At 38.7% G+C, this 23,589-nt stretch overlaps 1 protein-coding gene across 1 annotated transcript in view; it reads left to right on the forward strand.

Moving 5' to 3' along the window:
* The window catches only part of LOC150102416 (muscle-specific protein 300 kDa-like), a 1,203,500-nt gene that overhangs the window by 713,038 nt on the left and 466,873 nt on the right, over window positions 1-23,589 (forward strand). The window contains exon 47 of the mRNA XM_090399574.1: window positions 5,165-5,296. Coding sequence (XP_090255700.1) covers window positions 5,165-5,296 — 132 coding nt within the window. The remainder of the gene's footprint in view (window positions 1-5,164; window positions 5,297-23,589) is intronic.

Here is a 23,589-nt window from a genome sequence, read left to right on the forward strand (position 1 = left end):
CATCTTCATGAAACGGAGTCAAAAGGCTTCCAACCTTTATGATTACCATTGCATGTATGAATGAAAGCTTAAAGAAGTCTTCGAGACAAGCTAAGTGACCACTTCAACAAAAATTATGGTTTAAACATTATTATTATTATTATTATTATTATTATTATTATTATTATTATTATTACCCCAAGATCTCATGGAGTCAAAGACTCATCTGGGAGGTCCTTTTATCACACACACACAGCTCATCTCATCATACTGTGTCTTAAACACACTCAAACTCCTTGCAGACACCACACTCTCAAGCAAGGCATTCCTGAGAGTGTGGTTGGTATAGTAGAGTTGTAAAATATCATTTACAACTCTGCACAAAAATAACCTGCTCCCCTATTCACACCCTCTTTATACAGTTTTCAGCAATGACCTCTGGTTCTCCCCCGATCTCCCACTATTTTCTGTAGAACTTCTTTAGCATTGATCCTATAACAACCCTTACTAACTTGTAGGTCTCTATTATATCTCCCCTGTTCCTCCTGTCCACCAGACTCTGCAAATTACATCTTCTCAATCTTTCCTTATTATCGACATTCCAGAGGTTAGAAACTACCTTAGTCAGTCGCCTTTGGACCCTTTCCAACATCTCTTCGTCCTTCTGAAAACCAGGTGACCAAATATGAACCACTTATGTTTGATTGTTGCAATCCTAAATCAAACATCTAACTTTGATCCCAAAATCTCAGTACTGCAATGTATTTCAACAAAAAGGCAACTTAGAAAGATCAAGAAATTGCACAGGAAACCCCACTCTGCTGACAATATTAAAAGAATTTTAATATTGTATTATTGTAATATTGTATTATTTAATAATAATATAAAAAAATAAGAATAAGAAATATATACTTATTTGATTGGTCAAGGGAATAGCCTATTCAGGCAGTAAGCAATGGGTTCATATCTTACTATTGGAATGCATGTTTGCAAATGTCTTTGAGTAGTGAATGAAATTTCACTCACTGTGAGACTATCAGGCAATGAAAGGTCTGAAAATTACTTGAAAAGGTGTTCAGTCTTTAGCAATATTTCTGGATTATAACCTTTAACCCCTCCCACATACACACAATACTGCTGTACTAGGTTTGCAGTGTTTCATGAGGATTCATATAAATAAATAAATAATTTCAACTTCAGGACTTTGGAGAATTAAATATCTCTCTCTCTCTCTCTCTCTCTCTCTCTCTCTCTCTCTTTCTCATGTGATGGATGCACATGCCACAGTATGAATAGGGCTCTAGGCCATTGCAATCAAAGGAACAGCTATTATTAATATCCAGGTACAGATCTCATGCTCTGATGTCTTCCAAAACCAGAACTAGTTGACAAATATATTATGAAAGTCTATTTATTCATAAGTCAGATTGTTCTTCTGTTAAAGTAATAGGATTCTAGTCATTAATTCTAGTGAATCGCAACCAGTTAGTTATTGTTATGATTATTATTTTATTGGTTTTTAACAGAGGTCATGTTAGAGTTAACAGTTGTTAAAACCAGTAATTCTGTAGTTTTCCATATTGAGATATAGCATTATTTGTTATGAAGATTGAAACATTGATTAATTGGATGTATTATTTTATGTTTAAATTATGCATTATTTGTTATTGTTATTATTATTTTCTTGAGCATCACCATACATTCGAAGATTCATCATGTGAAGATTACACTTATCATTATTTCCACAGTGACTATCATACAGTATAAAAAAAAGGAAAGAAAACCAAACACTAATTTTTTTTCCATGGCACAGTTTGATGTGTATGTTAATATGGTAACAGTTAAGTCATGCAGTTTCTACAACTTCCAAAACTCACTTTGTCTGCTCAGTTGACTGAGTGGGTTTCACATAAAATAATAATGAGAAGGAAAAAAATTAATTTTTATAGCCAGAAATAGAGTAAACTAATATTTTCAATAATTAGCAGCTTTCCCAATCAAGAAGTCTAGGAAATAAATGTGATATTTACCTTTTCTTCCTACAATAGGTACAGTCACTCACACACTCCTCCCCTCCCTCTAGGATTAAAATAGAAAGGAACTCAAATTGATTAAGACATATTGATATGTGATCAGATTTTAGGACTATTGAAAAATGAAATTAGAGCTAAAAACAAATGATTAAATGTAAAATTAAAAAAAAGGAATAAATAAATTAAATAAGCACTGATTTTTGTATACATGAACTTCATTTCCATAGGATTTGTTAACTGAGAAATTCTGATATATAAGCACGTTTCGACTGCATCGCAGTCTGGGTGCTCCATCTCACAGAGCACCATGGTACGCGTCATGTACCGATTCAACTACCTAGTTCTGAGGAGCAGTTCGCCTCGACCCCATCCTGTGCATCTGCATGAGAATTGGCTTTGACTTCGTTAGGAATCTTGGCACTCGGTTGCAGAAGCAGCAAACTCATTGATTAGAAATGCATCTCCAGAAGCCGTTTGCTCGGACAAATTCTCGCACTGAGTGCTGCGACGGGATTTGAGTGTTGTAGATCAACGGACCATACCTGGGAAACATTACAGAGAGGCTGGAGGAAACCACGTGACTGTGATGACACCGCAACGCACTCTAGTCATTCTCTTTCTAGTAGCAAGGCTTATACGTTGGTCATACGTTGCCATCTTCAGGAACATAAAGATATGGTATGTGCACGCAGGCACTAACAAAAGCAAATAAGGAAGAAAGCAAGAAACTAATATTGTTCCTAAAGTCCTAATGGTGGCCTCTTGTGGGCTAATTTGGTTGTCTTGGCAATTGGGCTGAAGATCTCAAAATGTAAGTCTCCCAAATTTGGGGTAGTTTCATGCACCCAAATTTGTTGAGGTTAGGAACGTTTTCTAGGCCTGATGATGATTCCTTGAATAATCTTTCATATTTAAACTTGCTGTGGTGTATTATTTTTTTTTCTTCCAACGAATTCTATGGTGGGTATCTAAGGCATGGTCTGCCAGCCCAGAGCGGCACCAGTGAAACCAGATGTAGTCTTTGTGTTCTGAAATCCTGATATTTGTTGTTCTGCCTGTTTGGCCAAAGTAGGACAATTTGCAGCTGCAAGGGACCTGGTATACACCAGGTAGGTCTAGGGGAAGTGGTTGGTCTTTGGTAGAGCGGATAAGGGATGTCAACTTTTTATATGGTCTGTAGCAAGAAGTAAGGTCATATTTTCTGAGGGTATTGGTTATTTTCTCAGAGGCACCCTGGATGTAGGGGATGGTGATAGATTTGGTGTAATCTTTATTGTGGATGGGGGAGGGGGGTTATGGTTTATTGGTTTTAGTATTTTTTGGATTTTTTTGGGGGTTATAGCCATTGGCAAAGAAAGTGTTGTGGATGTGGTTTAGTTTAGTAGTTAGGGCCTTGTCATCTGAGCAGATTAATTTTGCCCTGTTATATAGTGTTTTTATAACCCCATATTGTTGTGGGGAAGGGGGGGATTGCTGGTGAATGTATCTGCCAGTATGGGTGGGTTTTCTGTAAACAGAGAAAACCAAAGATCCATCAAGCTGGCGAGTGATTAAAGTGTCTAGGAAGGGAAAGGTGTTGTTTTCCTCTTTTTCTAAGGTAAATTGGACTCTGGGGTGTTGGTTGTTTAAGTGTGTTAGGAAGGAGTGGAGTGAGTCTGAGCCATGTGGCGCCAAATAGTGAACACATCATCCACGTAACGAAGCCAAATAGTAGGTTTTTGTGGGGCGGAGTTTAAGGCTTTCTCTTCGAAGGTCTCCATAAAGAAATTGGCCAAGAGTGGGGAAAGTGGTGAACCCATGGCTGTCCCCTCTATCTGTTTGTAGAACTTTCCTTGCCAAACTAAAAAAAGCCTGAGTTCATTGTGAACTGAAATAGGGCTGAGATATCGGGAGGAAACTTGGCTTGGATGAGCTCTAAGGTTTCTTTGAATGGGACATTAGTGAAAGAGAAAAGTGAGAAAAGTTTCTCTTTTCAGTGAAAGAGACAATAATTTCTTTCACTGAAAAGAAACTATTTCAGTGAAAGAGAAAAGTTTCTCTTTCACTGAAATAGGGCTGAGATATCGGGAGGAAACTTGGCTTGGATGAGCTCTAAGGTTTCTTTGAGTGGGACATTAGTCCCACCCCCCCCACACACACACACACACAATAAAGAACCAAATCTATCACCATCCCCTACATCCAGGGCATCTCTGAGAAAATAACCAATATCCTCAGAAAATATGACCTTACTTCTTGTTACAGACCATATAAAAAGTTGGCATCCCTTATCCTCTCTATCAGAGACCAACCACTTCCTCTAGACCTACCTGGTGTATACCAGGTCCCTTGCAGCTGCAAATTGTCCTACTTTGGTCAAACAGGCAGAACAACAAATATCAGGATTTCAGAACACAAAGACTACATCCGGTTTCACCAGTACAGCTGCTCTGGGCTGGCAGATCATGCCTTAGATACCCACCATAGAATTCGTTGGAAGAAAAAAAAATAATACACCACAGCAAGTTTAAATATGAAAGATTATTCAAGGAATCATCATCAGGCCTAGAAAACGTTCCTAACCTCAACAAATTTGGGTGCATGAAACTACCCCAAATTTGGGAGACTTACATTTTGAGATCTTCAGCCCAGTTGCCAAGACAACCAAATTAGCCTGCCAGAGGGCACAGCAATTACCAATGTCTAACTGGTAATTCCGTAAAGTAATTACCAGTTAGACATTCTCTTACTATTATTATATTCATTGTAATTCATATTATTTTTTCATTATTCCTTCGCTTTTCTCTTTCACTATTGGGCGGTTTTCTACTACTCTTTGGCGGCTCACCTTATGGCTCATCCCCACCTTTGCCGTGTACGTGCTCCTGTCATTGGTCGCTCCATCAACGAGACAAAAGTCTTAATCTCCTTCATCCTACAAGAGGACCTCTTCTCAAAAACTTAGTTGTGAGCTCTTCGTCTGTAAATGAATTCAAGAAGAGATATGACAGATATTGTTTTGCTAGTTTGGATCTCCCGCGATGAGTCTACTGACTCCATGGAGATACCCGTAATAATAATAATAATAATAATAATAAAGCAATGTTTTCTTTCACATCATAATACTTATCTAAATTTGATGCTAACTATTATTTTTATATACTTCATTACAGAGTTTAGTACAAGACATTGAATCCTTTGAGCCAATGATTGATTCCATTAACACTAAAGCAGAACAACTTCAAGTTCAAAGTACTGCTAACAAACTCTTAGATAAATATCAGAAACTGGCCCAAGAAGCAAAGGTAGGCCATGTTCGATTACACCTATTTAATACATTTTTTATCTATAAATGCTTTTATTTCTGTAAACAATCTTATTGTTTACAGAAATAATCATAATTAGCAGTAGTATTTGTATTATCATAATTAGCAGTAGTTTATTCTATTTGAATTTTGATGCTTTCATAGTGCAATCAATAAATTATACAATATAATGCAATATGCACCTTTCTGTTTGGAAAAGGCCTTGGTTTAGTTGTTGTCAGTTATTTTATGAACAGTTATGTGAAATAAAAAAGGACTACTTTAGGAAAACATGAAACCCTTAGCCTAATATACAGAATTAAAAAAACTCATTGTTTTTAGTTTATTTATTCAACAAGCAAATTGGCATGGTAAATCACAGTGTGTAAGAGCCAGAAATATATCAGGAAGTACAATTTGGGCAAGTGGTTAGTGTATCCACTCTCCAGCCAAAAGGCTGTAGGTTCAAATCCTGCCATGGGTATGGATGTTTGTGATTGCCTGTGAAAATACTAGTAGTGGTGGTGGTGGTGGGCATTAGATGGTGTTGGTGTAGATGATGTGATTTGCATGTTGGTGGATTTGAGTGGTGGAGATGGAGAGCTGTAGAGTGGGTGCCCTCCCTTTATGAGGCTTTCGACTCCTTGGAGATGTCACATAATAATAATAATAACAGGATCTCAAGAGGGAAAAAATATAAAACTTAAATTTGGAATAACATAGCAAAAAGGATAGCATGCAGATACCAAGAGAAGTTGCCAAGGAACAAATGGAGGGATGTCTATAAGTATTGACATGAGAAGATAGGCATTGGCCTATCTTCTCATGTCAATACTTTAAACTAAATTTATTAGTTTAAAGGATTAAACTAATAAATTTAGTTTAATCCTTTATCCAAGTGTGAGCAAACAAAGTTTGCACCTGAAAGTATCTTCAGGACTGGGGTAAGGTGGTACAACACCAGGGCAACTCATTGCAAAGGTGGAGCAAGATACCAACACTCCTGTCTCAGCATCTCCTATAATGCATAACACATCTCCTTGCGGATATGTCTAATGTTATGCATTAAGGGAAGGGCCACTACCCAGACTAAGTTTCGACCTTTATTGAGGTCTCTTCAGTGGGAGCCAGGCCCAAGTTGAGATACCAGGCAGAAGCATTAGCAGGTCATCTCTACCTATAGGAGTTGCCAAATGGTGTACCACCCTTTTTTAATAAATTACTCTGGATTTAGAGAAAGATGTTGAAAGTTTATTTTTCACTTGGTTAGAGTATAATAAATTTAGTTTAATCCTTTATCCAAGTGTGAGCAAACAAAGTTTGCACCTGAAAGTATCTTCAGGACTGGGGTAAGGGAGATGTGTTTAGCATTATAGGAGATGCTGAGACAGGAGTGTTGGTAACTTGCTCCACCTTTGCAACGAGTTGCCCTGGTGTTGTAACACCTTACCCCAGTCCTGAAGATACTTTCAGGTGCAAACTTTGTTTGCTCACACTTGGATAAAGGATTAAACTAAATTTATTATACTCTAACCAAGTGAAAAATAAACTTTCAACAGACAGAACTGGAATTTTAAGGGGAAGGTTAAGTTTCCATTCACTACCTATATCCAGCAGTGGATGGAAACTTGTCATAAATTAGCAAATGCTATTCAGAATATTTGTGTATGAGAGATTATTTGTAAAAGACAGGATAACTTGGATTGCATGTAGATCATATGCAGATCATTCAGGTTTGCTAAAAGCAGCAGGTTTGATTTGGGAGGAGGAAAAAGATCAAGAGCCCCATCTGAGAATTTCAGTCAATTTGAGCCTGAACTTATTATTATTATTATTATTATTATTATTATTATTATATGGGCACCTGAAAGAAGCAAAAGACATTGAGGGATGGCCAAATACTTACCATATTTCTCCTTGCCAGTGTCCAATGGCACCTTATTCCACTCACTTCACCACACCATAAATTCTTCCCCTTCCTCCCCAACTGCTCTGAGATGCAAAATTTCCAATGCATCTGTACTGTACTGTACTATAAGATCTCCTATATCAACTTGCATTCTTTTGTCATATCTTCTCTCCTGTTTCTTAAATTCTGAAGACCATAGTCTTTCTTCATATGCAAAATTCCATAGACCAGATATTATCTTGGTTCTTCTTCTTCTTCTTCTTCTCTCTTCCATCATCTATGTGGATGATGATGAAGCCGAATGAACTCTATCCACCTCTGTCTGTCCCCAAAGAGTCCGAACAATTCTGTCCAGTTTGGTGTCGCTTGTTGTGTCCTGGCCCTCAGCTCCTCTTCCATTTTGTCCATCCATCTAATTCTAAGCCACCCTTTGGATCTTTTATCTTCCATCGTTGTATTCAGTGCCCTATCCGGCAGTCTCTCCATTCCCACCCTGGCCACATGGCCAAACCATCGCAGTCTTCTTTCCTGGATTTTGTCTACCATTGTTATCTCCTGTTTCAGTCGTTTCCCCATGTCTCCATTTCCCAGTCTATCCAGCAGAGATACTTCAAGCAATCCTTCCAGCCAGCCCATTTCAGCAGTCAACAATTGTTTTCTCCCCAGCCCCTTTGAGACTCCAGCATTCACCTCCATAGAGGAGCACTGGGAGGACCATTGTCTCATAGATTCCCACTTTTGTCACTTGTTCGATGTCTCTTGACCTCCATATTTCATTAAGTCATCCAAAAGCCTGTGATGCCTGCCTGATCCATCTGACTACATCACCAGTAACTTCACCATTGTACTCAACAATTCCTCCAAGGCAGGTGAGGTTCTCTACCCACTCCAGATTCTTACCATCAATTTCAACTTTCTGATTGGTGCCTCTTTTTTTCATTTGCATAATCCTCCCATCTACATTTATATTTAATCCAAATTTACTCATTCCTCCTCTACTCTACCAGAAATTCACTGTAGATCTTGCCCTGTGCTTGCAAGTAATGCAATGTCGTCTGCAAATTTTAAATTTACCACATTTTTCCCATATATTTTGATTCCAGAGTCCCCATTTTTCAAGTCCCCCACTGGTTGCCTCCCCCAGTGCAAGACTGAACAGGTCCAGTGACAGATTGCATCCCCTTCCCACTCCACTCTCTGCATGGAACCAGTTGACCAAGGCATCCTCCATTCACATTGCACCCCCAGATTTCTCATACAGATTCCCCATTATTCCCATAGCCATGTTGGGAATTCCAAACTCTTCCATAGTTTTCCACAGTTTTCCCCCATGGATTGAATAAAATGCCTGATGAAAGTCCATGAAATCCACATAGCTGTCCTGCCTGTTCCTCTCCAAGTGCTAGCTCCATATATGGCTTAATTTGTTTTTGGAGTACTTTCGTAAAAATGCCACCTGGAATACTGAGGAGGCCAATGCCCCTACAATTATTGCACTCTGCCCTATCTTCTTCCCCATATATAGGAGCCATAACCGACCCGGTCCAATCAATAGGCACTGCTTCACCCCGTAGATCCCATCAAATAATGTCCCCAGTGGCCCCAAAAGTTGTTCCCTTCCTGCCCTAAAGAACTCTGCGTGTATTTGATCAACACCAAGCGCTTTCCTAGCTTTAAGTTTCTCCATGCTGTGTGCCATTATCTTCCTGGCAAAAATACCTATCTCCTCTTCCTCCACTGCAGCTGGAACAGTAATATCCTGGAAGCTGTTCCCATTATACAATTCTCCAAGTCTCCAAAGTATTCCTCTCATCTGGCCATTCCCTTTCAACCAGTCTTTCCCCCCCCCCCATTTTTGATCATCATCATCCCTGCTGTCCGTGTCCCACCAATTCTGTCTATCTGCCTATGTAATCCATTGGTTATCCTCCCTTGATAGCCTCTCTGCCATTTTGCACCTTCCTCCAACCAACCATTCTTGTCTCCTTTAACCAGCTTCCCAATTTCTTTGGCCAATCCATTACACTGACCTCTGCTATAGTTCTGTTTTAGTTTCATGATTTTCATTTGATCACTTAACTTTTTCACTTCATTCTAGGTTCATTTCCTTTCACCCTCTCCTCCTGTGTAACCTATCATATTTTCCGTCGATTTTAATATTATTTTCTTTAATTTGCACCAATGCTCCTTGATGTTCACATTCCCCTTTGGCAGTTCCTCCAAGCCTCTATACAGTTCTAGTTGATATTCTCCCAGAATATCATTCCTGTAGTTTCCCTACACTCAGTCTCCCCTTGACTCCAAAAGTGCCCTCAGATTTCAACTCTATTCTTAGCTTTGCCAATACTAGCCCATGGTCTGATCCACATTCTGCAGAAACGGATCTGCAACCTAGGATACCTGATTTCCATCTCTGACCCACAATAATACAATCTATCACACTCCCAGTCTGTCCGTCCGTCTGGTGATATCCATGTCCATCCTCCCTGGGGTTCAAAGAGAGTGTTGGTCACCATCACTTGAGCAGAAGGCCAGCAGTCTTTCACCACATTCATTGCTTTCTCCATACCCGAACTTTCCGATCACTCCTGGCCAGGTATCCCAGTCTTTGCCCACCCCTGCATTTAAGTCCTCCATCACAATTAGGAGATCCTGACCTGATGTCTGTTGCACTGCTTCCTACAAATCTATATAGAACTCCCCAATGTCTTCTGATGATGATGATGTTGAAGTTGGTGAGTATACTTGAATAATATTCATTGATCCAATCGATGTTTTAAATCTTGCTTTAATCATCCCAGGTGAGATAGGACTGCAAGACAATAGAGAGTTTTGAGCCTTTGGTTTTAATATAAGTGCTACTCCTTCCTGGTGTTCGTTGTCCTCCCCACCTGAAGTTAAGATTTTGTACTGTCCATGGTGGAATTCTCCGTCCATCTGGTTTCACAGAGTCTAATTACTTCCCATCGGTAGCTGTCCAATTCATGCAGTAGTACCTCCAATGCTCCTTCTTGGTGAAGAGTTCTTATATTCTATGTTTCTATGCTTGTTATGTTTTTCCTGTCTACTGGGTGATTTTTTGTTCCAATAGCATATTTTTTGCCTTCACTATCTTGGTTCCCTAATAGTGGGCGTGACCCTTGTTTGACCATGCAATGGTCGAACTGGCATGTATCTTTAGATTGGTTAGAGTTCATTCGGTTTCAAAGTGTCAACCACCACTCCTTGACCTGAATTCAGCCACTCCTAACATGGAGTACAGATGCTATTTGCAGCTGATTCACTGAATACAGTCACTGCTTGAGATCACCATATCTGGTTACCCTCACTTAGTTTAGCCTGTGGGTCACCACAGCCGTTTACTGAGGTGTGGCCGCTACCAGTTTTCAGTAGCTTCTTGGAGCCATAAGTGAGAGTTGGGTGCCAGTGAGAACCAATCTATCTGAACCACAATTATGTGCAACCCTCCAAGTAGAGAGGTATTATCTCTCCTTGACACTCCATACACCCCAATTATCTTGGTTACCTGCTGCTAAATCATTTTCACTGCTTTCAGATCTCTATGGAACTAGGTGACCGTATGTGAGTACATTTATTCAGGTGTGGTGTTATCAAAGTCTTATAAAGTGGGAAATAGTTTCCTTATTCCTATAAAGTTAATGTTCTCTTCAACATTGCAGTTATTTGATGTTATTACTTATCTGCTTTACCAATGTAGCTTCTGATTATATGATTCCGGAAAGAGTGAGTGCTAATGACACTGCGAACAACAGTTAATCAATATAAGTCATCTGATGACCCTTCATGGATGCTGTTATGGAGTTGATTTTTTGTGTAAGTGAACTGATTACAGTTGATTTGATAACTATCTGCTGAGGATGGGATTGATGAATAGTGGATAGAGTGAACAGGAGAAAAGGTCCTAGTATTTATTTTATTTCACTATCCCCCCCCCCTTTCAATCTCATCTTCCTTTATGCATTAGGCCTGTTACAGTTAAATAATTTTAATTTCATAAACCTAATTTTGGTAATGACAGGGTGGATAATCCTGTCTCACTCTTCCTAGTCCACTGTGTCTATCATTATATGCATTCTTATGGCACTTTTATTTTTATTTTATTTTATTTTATTTATTTTTGTGTAGAAAAGGGACTCTTGCCTCCTCTAAATATCAGAGAATTTGAATTATATATTTAGTTTAATCCTTTATCCAAGTGTAAGTAAACAAAGTTTGCACCTGAAGTATTTTCAGTACTGGGGCAACTCTTGGTAAAGGGGGTATAAGTTACGATCACTTGCCTTAGTATCCCATAATGCAAAGCACATCTCCTTGTATCCCATGTACCCCTTTACCATGAGTTGCCCCAGTCCTAAAAACACTTCAGGTGCAAACTTCATTTGCTTCGTGAAGAAGAAAAGTGTCAATGGGAGGATAGTGTGTGTGTGTTGCCTCATTTTGACAATTATGAATTAAGTAGACGAGCGATGATAATGAATGATATGATTGCAAGAATTTGCAAAAAAAAAGAGGTCTGGAATTTGTTGATGTCTGGAGTATGTTTGAAGGCAAAAGACAGCTGTATGCAAGTGGTGGGTTGCATCTGAACATGGAAGGTCATAAGCATTTGAAGAAGTTACTGTTTTCTGAATAAGTTGAAGTAATTGGGCAGGGAAACTAAAATTGAAAAAGATGAGAATAAGAGGGAGAAACTTATGCAGTGAATGTATATTTGTTGATCCTTTTTCACGGAATAATTTGAAGAATAGAGTGGATTAAAATTGACATGGGACTACTGAAATTAGTAGAATGTATATCAATTCTAAAGCTGGTAGTACAAGAACTAAAGGGAATATGCAATTTTTGTATACTAATGCAAGAAGCATTCGAAATAAGAGGGAGGAATTTTTAGCATTAGTCAGTGCAATCTTACCAAAATTTGTAGGCATTAGTGAAACTTGACTGTCAGCAGAAGATGTGGTCACTGGAATTGAATGTGATGGATACAGTATTTTCAGGGAGGATAGAGAAGATGATAGCTGATGAGTTGCAGCCAAAGAAAGTAGTATATCAAGATGATAGACATGTGAATGATAGTACATTTGAGGCGGTCTGGTGTGAAATAGTGACCAATGCAACCAAATATACAGTTGGTTGCTGCTATAGGCCAGGGGATATAGGGGATGATATTGAATTTATGCATCAGCAAATTAGTGCAATGAGTGCAGGGTTAGTGATTATTATTATGGAATTTAATTATGGTGATATCAATTGGAAGGAAGAAATATCATGTGGCAAAAATGAAATGGAATTCATACATCTTCTATGAGATAATTACTTGAAACAGCACATAACTGAAGGTACATGTGGTGTGAGAGTGTTGGACATGGTCATTGGTTCGGAGGATATATGCATAAGTAAGGTGTCCTTGTTATCTCCAATTGGTGAGAGCGATCATGTGGTATTGACTTGGGAGGTTGTAAAATTTGTGGATTTCTCTCTTAAGAAGGAGTATATATGGAACTACAGTACATGACTTATTTTTCACGGTATTAACAACACCACACACACTTTTATCACAAAGATGTTTTATTAACGCTTATATTTCGCTGATTTTCAACTCAACATCATCAGAGCACAACACACTTGTAAACACGACAGTGAGTGAGTGAAACAATATAATTGTAAAAGACAAAAGATCTAAAGTCCTATTTTTTTGGCGCCCTCGAACGGAAAAAAAAATAAATAAAAAAAACAGCAGCTATCCAGGAGTTTTTCTTAGGATAACTGTCTCCCAAATTTTTGGCAAATTAATGCAGCCATATTTGGGAGAATTCTTCAAAGCCATTGTTGACTCAAAAAATAATCTTTCAGATCTATAACGACTCCTAAATAGCACATTCATTTTCCTCCATCTAATCCTGTGTGAAGGAGTGTCCAAAGCGTGGTCTGCCGGTCCCGACTTGCCATAGTAATAGTAGCGAATGTATCTTTCATGTTCTTCCAGGCGGATGTTCACTGATCTTCCTGTTTGCCCATAATAGGACAAGTCACAGTCACAAGGCACTCCATACACTCCTGGGTGTGCTAAAGGGTGAAGTTTATCCTTAGGCGAGCAGATCAAAGTTGCCAGCTTGGCAAGAGGTTTGAAAGTGGTGCGAAGGCCATCGGAACTACAGGTTAGACAATTATAACAAGCTTTGGAGTGAGCTTGCAGCCGTCCCATGGCAGAACATATTGCAGGGGAAAGATATTAGCTGTGCATGGGATAAAATCAGCGGGTATCTGAGAAAGGCAATATCAGATTGTGTCCCCATGGTAGGAAGACAAACAAGGTAGGCATTAGATGGATAAGTAGTAGTATAAAACTTGATCTGCAAAAAAAAAAAAAAAAAAAAAAATGTTATGGAGAATTTACAAGGAGAAAGGCAATCAATACACCCATGACAGCACAAGGCTCAAGCTAGGAAGGTTACCAGCATAGTAAGAAAAGCTAAATCAGATTATGAGAAGACATTAGCCAAGACGATCAATGGTAATCCCAAAGAGTTCTTCCGCTATGTGGCAAGTAAAAGGAAGCGTGACTTCGGAAGAATAACCTTATTGGGTGCTGATGGTATCAAGGTGACCAATTCAGATTTAATAGTAGAGTTACTGAGTGATCACTTTTCAAAAGTCTATCACCCAAGTGAGAATATCTCTGTACCTGTAACAATAACTAATGTGAGAAATGCATTTAAGAAATCAGAGGTATTTAGTATATTACAAAAGTTAAATGCAAACACTGCTGTAGGTTTAGATGGAATATCAGCTTGGGTGTTGCTTGAATGTGCAAAGGTATTGTCAATGCCTCTTACTTGGTTATTTAACTTAAGTTTGAACTCTGGTATGGTCCCTAGGGAGTGGAAGGAAGACAAAGTAGTTCCTTTGCATAAAGGTTGCTCTAAAACTTAGTTATTTACAGACCAATGACCATCTCTGGAGTCATGGTAAAAGTATTCGAAAAGTTGGTTAAAGACAAAATTCAAGAATGGGTGGATCAGGATATGATATTCTATAGGGAGCCAACATGGTTTTGTTAAAGGTCGATCCTGCCTTAGCAATTTATTAACTTTTTATAATAGAATGACATCTGAGTTGGACAAAGGAAATGGCTGCACAGTGGTACTTCTGGATTTTGCTAAGGCTTTTGACAGGGTACCCCATGGAATACTGTTGCGCAAATACTGTTGAGGATCAGAGTCCAGGATGAGGCAGGTGACCAGTGGTGTGCCTCAGGGCCCTGTGCTTAATTGTGTTTAATTTGTACATAAATGATATAGGAAATGGCTGAAAGGGAGATATTCAGTTGTTTGCTAATTATGCAAAGTTGGGTAGCACAATAAAAAATCAAGCTGATGTTGAGAATTTGCAGGATGATTTAAATAAGCTGGCAAAATGGGCAGAAGGTAATGGATATCATTCAATGTGGAAAAGTGTCAAGTTATGCATTTTGGGATTAAAAGATTACCAGCTGTCTACTACATTGATGGAATGGTACTCCAAGAGATTGATGAGGCTAGGGACTTAGGGATGTTTGTGGATAGGGAGATGAAGTTCAGGAGATACATTGCTGAGGTGTCCAAGATTGCACATAGAATTACTAGGTTATTGAGGAACACACTAACATCCAGAGATAAAGATGTTATTATTCCTCTTTATAAAGCATTTGACACTTTCACATTTGGATTACTGTGCTCAGGTCTGGTCACCTGGATTCCTTGGAAATGAGGAGGTTGTGGAGAGGGTTCAGAGGAGAGTGACTAAGTTGGTTAGTGATGTAAAAAATGATAGACTGAGAACTTGTGGATTGCTGAGGTTGGTTGATAAGCAGAGAAGAGGGGGATATGATAGAAACATTTAAATTACTAAAAGATTTTTATAAGATTGATGCAGGGGAAATGTTTGAGCTGTGTGATAGTGATGGAAGAACAAGAAGTCATCCCTAGAAATTAAGGAAAAGTGTGGTTTACAAGGGTGTGAGAACGAGTTTTTTTGCCTGGAGGATGGCGAATGAGTAGAATGCATTGCCTGACTCAGTTGTGAGTTCTTCTTCTGTAAATGAATTCAAGAAGAGATATAATAGATATTGTTTTGATAGTTTGGGTCTCCCGTGATGAGTCTACTGACTCCATGGAGATACTCGTAATAATGATAATAATAATAATAATAATAATAATAAAGGAATAAACTGGATATATAATTGGTAGCATAACCAAGTGAAAAAAGCTTCCATCAATTATCTCTATTCCAGAGAATTTTAATAATAAGGTATTTTTAAATGACGAAACCTGTGGTGAATTCATCACTAAAAAACACACGTACTAACCACAATAATGACTATTTAATTTGTAAATATTTCATCCCAAATATCTTGGGACATCATCATCATCATCCAAACCATAGAATCCATTGGGAGAAGTCGAAACTTTTACACAGATCTTTATATAAATATGAACGTTTATATAAAGAAAGTTCTTTAAACCGCAATGATGTTCTTGCTATTCCTAAAGTAGGGGAAATTGTCATACAAAATTGTGTAATATGTAATATAATCTTTATATATATATATATATATATATATATATATATATATATATATATATATATATATATATATGTTAAGAATACCAAGTAATTTTTAAACCTGGTTTTACTCCATTTCCCAAGTAAGCAAACAGACAAAAAGTCAAGTTTGCGCCTGCAATTGATGCAAGTCTAACTGATCCTACAGGTAGTGCAGGACCAGGACAACTCGTGGTAAAGGTGGGGCAAGCTCCGATCACTAATCTTAATATTTACCCTTAATGCCAAAACACATCTCCAAGAAGGGGATGTATGATGTTTTGTATTAAAGGCAAGGGGCCACTACCCAGACCGGTTTCGACCTTTATTGAGGCCTCATCAGTGGGAGCTAGGCTAGAAAATACCAAGATTTAGTAATATAGAGCTCATAAGTATTTTACCAGAACAAGTTGCCATAAGGTGTTTTAACCTTATTAAATATAAAAATCTCTGGAGGAGATATAAATGTAGAAAGTATTTTACCTTGGGTATAATAAATGTTAAGAATACCAAGTAATTTTTAAACCTGGTTTTACTCCATTTCCCAAGTAAGCAAACAGACAAAAAGTCAAGTTTGCGCCTGCAATTGACTTTTTGTCTGTTTGCTTACTTGGGAAATGGAGTAAAACCAGGTTTAAAAATTACTTGGTATTCTTAACATTTATTATACCCAAGGTAAAATACTTTCTACATATATATATATATATATATATATATATATATATTTATTTATTAATTTATTTTTATTTTATTTTATTTTTTTTTTTTCAGTTATATTTAATTTACTTCTATAACACATCACTGCACGCATATTGAGATTCCATTGTAATCATGTGCCGCCTTAACTGTATGTTATTCCTAGTATTGTTTGAACTACTGTACTAATGATGTTCCAAGATACTTGGGATGAAATATTTACTAATTAAATAGTCATTACTGTGGTTAGTACATGTGGTTTTTAGTGGTTAATAATAAGGTGTTGACACCTTTTGGTAACTGGTATATAGTGATATGACTTCTGTATTATTACTTCTACCTTAGTATCACCACCTCTGGGTCTGGCTCCCACTGACAAGACCTCAATAAAGGTCAAAACCAGTCTGGGTAGTGACCCTTCCTTTAATGCATAGCATTATACATGTAGGCAAGGATATGTGTGTGTTGCATTATGGAATACGAAGGCAAGTGATCGGAACTTATACTACCTTTAGCACTAGTTGCCTCTTTCCTAAAAATACTTCAGATGCAAACTTCATTTGCTTAAACTTGGATCAAGGATTAAACCAAATATGGAATTGGTAGCATAGCCATGTGAAAAAAACTTCCATCAACAGGATTTGAATCTTTATTTTTCCAATCCAAATGAAAAGCATAATTGCTGCTGACTGTGCTGTGACATTTTCAGTTGTTTTTTATATAACTACCAGAAGTGTGACTGCCACTGCAACAACTATTGGTGCTTATGCACACTTGAACCATTGGCAGTTGCAAAAAAAATGGTTGTGTGTTTGTGACAGGGAAAGAAATTATAGGATTTAGTGAAGGATACAAATAAGAGATATGGGAAAAATATCTTTAAAGAAAAATAATAGCTGCCAGCACAACAGGGCTAGGTAATAAAACCAATGAAGCTCCTTATTTATTTATTTTTACTAGATTTCAGTAAGTTTTTTGAGTGAGTGAGCCAAGTGCTGTGGACTTACCTAAGAAGAGCTCCTGATTCAGATAAGTTATTCTAGGAATAATTAATTATATATGCGTAATTGTTTGAGTAAGAGTGGCTGTAAACGATGTGCGCTACCGGTATTATTAGTGTGGGGGATTTTTCTTGCCTAAACTTAATTACAAAATCGTTATTATTAGACCTAGTAACCTGCAGAGAAAAAAAAAAAAAATGAAAGCGGCATTGTCATTCCATGATTTTAATTTGGATTTCAGTCGTTTCGTTAAGTGTGAGGTCTGTTATATGTATTCCTTCGATTACCTAAATGATTTGTGGATGTTTAGCGCAGATGGAAGAAGGGTGTGTGTGCGAAGTGTGACCTGAATGAGGAACTGATGAATGCAAATATGAAATTGATGACAGAAAGTATTAATAAGTGTGAATTGTGTCGCGAGTGCACATTTGAAAGAGAAGGATGGTGATAAGAAAGGCAAAAAAATGTTAAAAAATCAGAATAAAAGAAAAAGAGCGATTTGAAAACCGTAACGAATGTTAAAAGGGACGAAAGTGAGGCGAGAGTAGTGGCACAAAGAAACAAAATTGATAGAACGAATGAAAGTAGAAATGGCCTGATGCAGAAATCGCAAGTGAAAAATATCGAAAGAATAAATGATAGTGAAAAAAGAATGGATGATGGCGAAAGTTGGACACATGTTGGACTGAAAGTACAGAAACAAAGAAAGATAAATGAGAGTGAAAGGGAGAAGAATGATAGTGAAAGTTGGACGTATGTTGGACCGAAAGTACGGAAACAAAGAAGGATGAATGAGAGGGAAAGTGAGAAGAGGAAGTCGAGAGTTAAAAAAGTTAGAAAGATTTAATGATAGAGGGAATGTGTTGCAAGATTCAGAAAGTGAATTGCATTGGATGTGGCAAGAAATGAAATGAATGCAGAATGAAATTAAGAGAATTCAGGTCAAAACTATTAAAATAAATCATGATGGCATGAAAGAATTAACGAAAGATGAGCGAGTGGCGTTGTATGGCGACTCCATTATTAAAGGTGTGCTAGAGGATAAAATGCACAAGGTATGTTTTCCACACGGTAAAATGAGTAGAGTGATTGAGGCATTGGATATGATGTGGGAGCGAGCAAAAGAGTTAATTGTATTAATTGGTGCAAATGATTTGAGAGAGAACAAAGAGCATGTCAGAATGAATGTCAGGAGGCTGCTTGGAAAGATAAAAGAGAATAGTGTGACAGGAAGGGTAGTCAGTGTGTTGCCTAGGTATGATTGTGGTGAAATGAGGCGGAGAGCAAGGATTATGAATGATATTCTGGCTGAAATGTGTGAGGAGATGGGAATACAGTTTGTTAATGTGTGTGGATTGAGTTTGAGGGACGAAGTGAGCTGTATGGGAGCGATGGACTGCATTTGAGTGGTTATGGTGTGAGTCGCTTGGAGAGACTGCTGCTGGAAGGTAGAGAAGTGAATAGAGGGAATGAATCAGATCGAGAGGGGGAGTGATGTGGAGGAGCAGGAGAGTAAGACAGGACAGATTGAAGAAGTGGAAATGAATGGGGAAGTGAGTGGTATGAGTATAGAAAATGAGAGAATGGGTGTGCAAGAGGAGCAGGGAAACGAGGAGGCTCAGGGGCATGAGAAAGGTGGATGCTCCAAGAGGAGGTGAGAGCATGTGTAGGCAGGAAAGAAATGGGATGACCAGGGATCAAGAGGAAACAGATGAAATTGAAAAGGGTTCTAAAATGAAGAAGCAGAAAGGAAAATGGCCCCAGTCCAGCATGGAGAGATCACATCGAGTGAGTGGTATCAGTGGAACTAGCTGTAGATCCAGAAATGAGATGTCGTGTTTGTATATCAATGCTAGAAGTATAAGAAACAAGGCAGATGTAATGGTTGCACTAATTGCGTCTATTCACCAAAAGATTGTCGGAATAAGTGAGACATGGTTAGATGAGGATGACATCCTGACAGGAATAGAGATGGAAGGGTATGATATATTTCGTGAGGATAGAAGGGGCAAAAAGGGAGGGGGGGGTGCTATTGATGACAGAGAAAGAGTTATGTCCATACAAGGTAGAGATGCAAGAGGGAAATAGGGCCAGTGTGGCAGTATGGTGTGAGATAGAGGTGAATAGAATCAAATACTTGGTGGGATATTGTTATAGACCTGGTAATGTGGATGGTGGTGATAGTCAAATGCATAGTCAAATAAACCAAGCAAATAAAAAAATGGTGATCATTATGGGTGATTTTAATTATGGCAATATAGACTGTAATGATGAGATAGCAACTGGAAGTAAAGAAAATAAGTTTCTTGAGTTTTTGAGGGATAACCATGCACCATCAACATCCAGCCCTGCAAGGGCTGGATGTTGATGGTGCATGGGAGGTGGTTAAGAACTGTTTGCAGGAGGCAATGGTTGACTGTATACCAAGAGTCCGAATAATAAATCAGGTAGGGGTTAAATGGATGAATAACACTATTAAGCTTGAGCTGCAAAAAAAGAAACAATTGTGGAGGGAATTTAAGGAGAAGGGTGACCATCAGGTGCATGAACAGTATAAAGCTCAGGCCAGGATGGTAACAAGGGTGGTAAGAAAAGCAAAAGCAGATTACGAAAGGAAATTGGCCATGCAGGCTAAAGAGAATCCCAAACAGTTTTTTCAATATGTTGCAAGTAAAAGGAAAAATGCTCATGGTAGAATGATCTTAAAAAATGCTGAGGGTAGGGAGGTAACTGAATCAGTCGATGTTGTGGAATTACTGAGCGAGCACTTTGCAAGAGTATATCATCCAAGTGGTGGCTTTGCGGAAATGGAGGAACCAACAGCTTATACTGGAATTGTGATGAATGAGGTAGAGGTAACTAGTCTATTACAGAACCTCAATGTCAATACATCTGTGGGATTGGATGGTATACCAGCTCGTGTCGTACGTGAAGCGGCCAAAGAATTGTCAGTGCCCTTGACCATTATGTTTAATTTGAGCCTCAGGACTGGGTCAGTCCCAAGGGGGTGGAAAGAGGGGAAAATAGTTCCACTGCACAAAGGTGGTTCCAAGGCTGCTGTTGAAAATTACCGGCCAATCAGCATAACAGGAATCATTATCAAGGTCTTAGAGAAAATAGTCAAGAGGAAAATACAAGATTGGATAGAAGAAAATGGGATACTGTATCGGGGACAGCATGGTTTTGTGAAGGGTAGGTCATGCCTCAGTAACTTGCTCACGTATTATAACACAGTGACGGCTGAACTGGATAAGGGTAATGGGTTTACAGTGATTCTGCTGGACCTTGCTAAGGCCTTTGACAGGATACCACATGGAATTCTAATCAGTAAATTGCAGCATATGGGAATGGACATAGGGTTGGTGAGATGGATAGGAGGGTGGTTGACGGAGAGATATCAGAGAGTGGTTTACTCAGGAGTAGAGTCCACTAGACGGCCTGTGACTAGTGGTGTACCACAAGGATCTGTTCTTGGACCACTGCTGTTTAATTTGTTCATAAATGATATAGGAAAGGATCTGAGAGGAACAGTTCATTTGTTTGCGGATGATGCGAAGTTGGGTAGGGCAATAGTGAATGCAGATGACGTCAAAATTTTGCAGGATGATTTGGATAGATTGGAGGTCTGGGTTAGGGAGAATGGATGTCAATTTAATGTGGCAAAATGTAAGGTTATGCATTTTGGGGTGGAAAGATGGGAGGCAGTTTACTGCATTGGTGGAACCGTGCTCCAGGAAATTGATGAGGCACGAGATTTAGGAGTGTTGGTGGATAAGGAATTGAAATTTAGGGGACACATTGCTAAAGTGGCCAAATCAGCTCATCAAATCAGTTGGTTGCTGAAGAATACGTTGACAAGCAGAGACAAGCAGGTTATTGTTCCTCTGTATCGAGCCTTGATAAGACCTCATCTCGACTACTGTGCTCAGATTTGGTCACCTAGGTTTCTTCTTGATGGGGAGGAGGTGGAGAGGATCCAGAGGCGAGTGACCAAGATGATAGCAGGTCTGTGGAATGAACCGTATGAGAACAGGTTGAGGATTTGTGGGTTGCAAAAATTGGTTGATAGGCGGAGGAGGGGAGATATGATTGAGACATTCAAATTACTGAAGGGTTTCTATAAAATTAATTCAGAAGATATTTTTGAGAACAGGGCTGGTTGTGGGAGGACTAGGGGACATCCATGGAAACTGGGCAAAAGTGTGGTTAGTAAAGGTGTTAGAGCTGGGTTCTTTACTTTTAGAGTAGTGAATGAGTGGAATGCGCTCCCTGAGTCTGTGGTGGATGCTGTGACAGTGAATGAGTTTAAGGCGAGGTATGATAGAAACTGTATGAATGTCGAATAGTTGTGATGAAAATGATTTGGGGCCTCCCTCGATGAGTCTAATGACTCCCTGGAGTTGCCCGTAATAATAATAATAATAATAACTACCTCAGACAGTATGTAACAGAAGGCACACGAAGATTAAGGGTCTTGGATTTGGTCATCTGATCTCATCAGAGGATGTAATTATAAATGAGGTGTCAGATCACCAACCAATCTGGGTGGTTGCCAGCAGTGCAAGGACCCCTGTGAAAAAAGGGTATATGTGGAACTACAAGGGAGGTGATTATGAAGAGCTCAGGAGACAGCTTTCGGGTGTAGCATGGAATGAGGAGTTAGCTGGAAAAGAGATAAATGCAGCTTTGGGGGATTTTCAAAAACTATTTAGTAGATGCAATGTCTAAATGTATTCCGAGGGTGAGAAGTTTAAATAAGGTAGGTGTGAGATGGATGAATACAGAGATTAAGCATGCAATACAGAGAAAAAGGGTATTGTGGAGGCAGCATAAGAGAAGTGGAAGTAACCAATTTCATGAGATCTACAAAGACCAGGCAAAGAGGGTGACTTGGTTAGTGAGAGTAGCTAAAGAGAGGTATGAACAGCAGTTAGCTAATGAAGCCAAAAAGAATCCTAGAGATTTCTTTCGATATGTAGCCAGCAAAAGAAAGAATGATTATGGATGGATGACATTGAATGAAATGGTATAAAGACAGCTGTTGCAGAATATGTGGTGGAGCTTAATGAGCAGTTCATAAAGATCTTTCAATCTTGTGAATGTAACTTCATGGAGAGATTGAGAGCAGTTGATGATTGGGAGGAAAGACTGACTGTAAGTGAGCAAGAGGTGTTTGGGGAGTTGAGTAAACTAGATGTAAATAAGGCTGTGGGACTTGATAATATATCATCGCGTATTCTGTAGGAATGACCAGAGAGTTGACACTTGCCTTGACATATTTTTTTAATATGAGTCTTGCACTTGGTCAAGTTCCTAAAGAGTGGAAGAAGGGCAAGATTTTGCCACTTCATAAAGGAGGTGATCGAACTCAAGCATCAAACTATAGGCCTATCTCTGTGTCAGGTGTTGTGATTAAATTGTTGGAGAAGCTTGTGAGAACTAGGATCCAGAGTTGGGTTGACAACAGTGGTATAATCTTTGATGGACAGCATGGATTTGCTAAAGGGAGGTCATGTTTTAGTAATCTACTTACTTATTACAATAAAGTCACTGCTTCCTTGGACAGAGGAGAAGGATACACAGTAATATACTTGGATTTCACAAAGGCTTTTGATAGAGTAGCTCATGATAAGTTGACAGTCAAAGTAGAGCAGATGGGGGTTGGATATTAGATTAGTGCATTGGATTGGAGTCTGGCTATCTGATAGGTATCTACAAGTTGTGTATGGGGGTGCGATATCCAGGAAAAGGAATGTCACTAGTGGAGTGCCTCAGGGGTCTGTTTTAGGACCATTACTATTTAACTTGTATATTAATGATATTGGCGAATATTTGGATGGAGATATTCAGTTGTTTGCAGATGATGCAAAGGTGGGACGAACCATAAAGGGTAGTGAAGATGTTGTGGGCTTGCAAGAAGACTTGAATAAATTGAGTGATTGGGCAAGCAATTTGGATAAGGCTCTAAAATTTATGGGAAACATCACCAAAATTGTGAAGACAACACAAAGACTTCTTGGAATGATGAGGAGGACACTGACGTGTAGAAGTAGGGAAATTCTTGTTCTGTTGTATAAGGCTTT

Source organism: Typopeltis vanoorti, chromosome 10, assembly GCF_054136105.1.
Source record: "Typopeltis vanoorti isolate ZY-2024b chromosome 10, IOZ_Tvanoo_1.0, whole genome shotgun sequence".
Taxonomy (NCBI): Eukaryota; Metazoa; Arthropoda; class Arachnida; order Uropygi; family Thelyphonidae; genus Typopeltis; species Typopeltis vanoorti.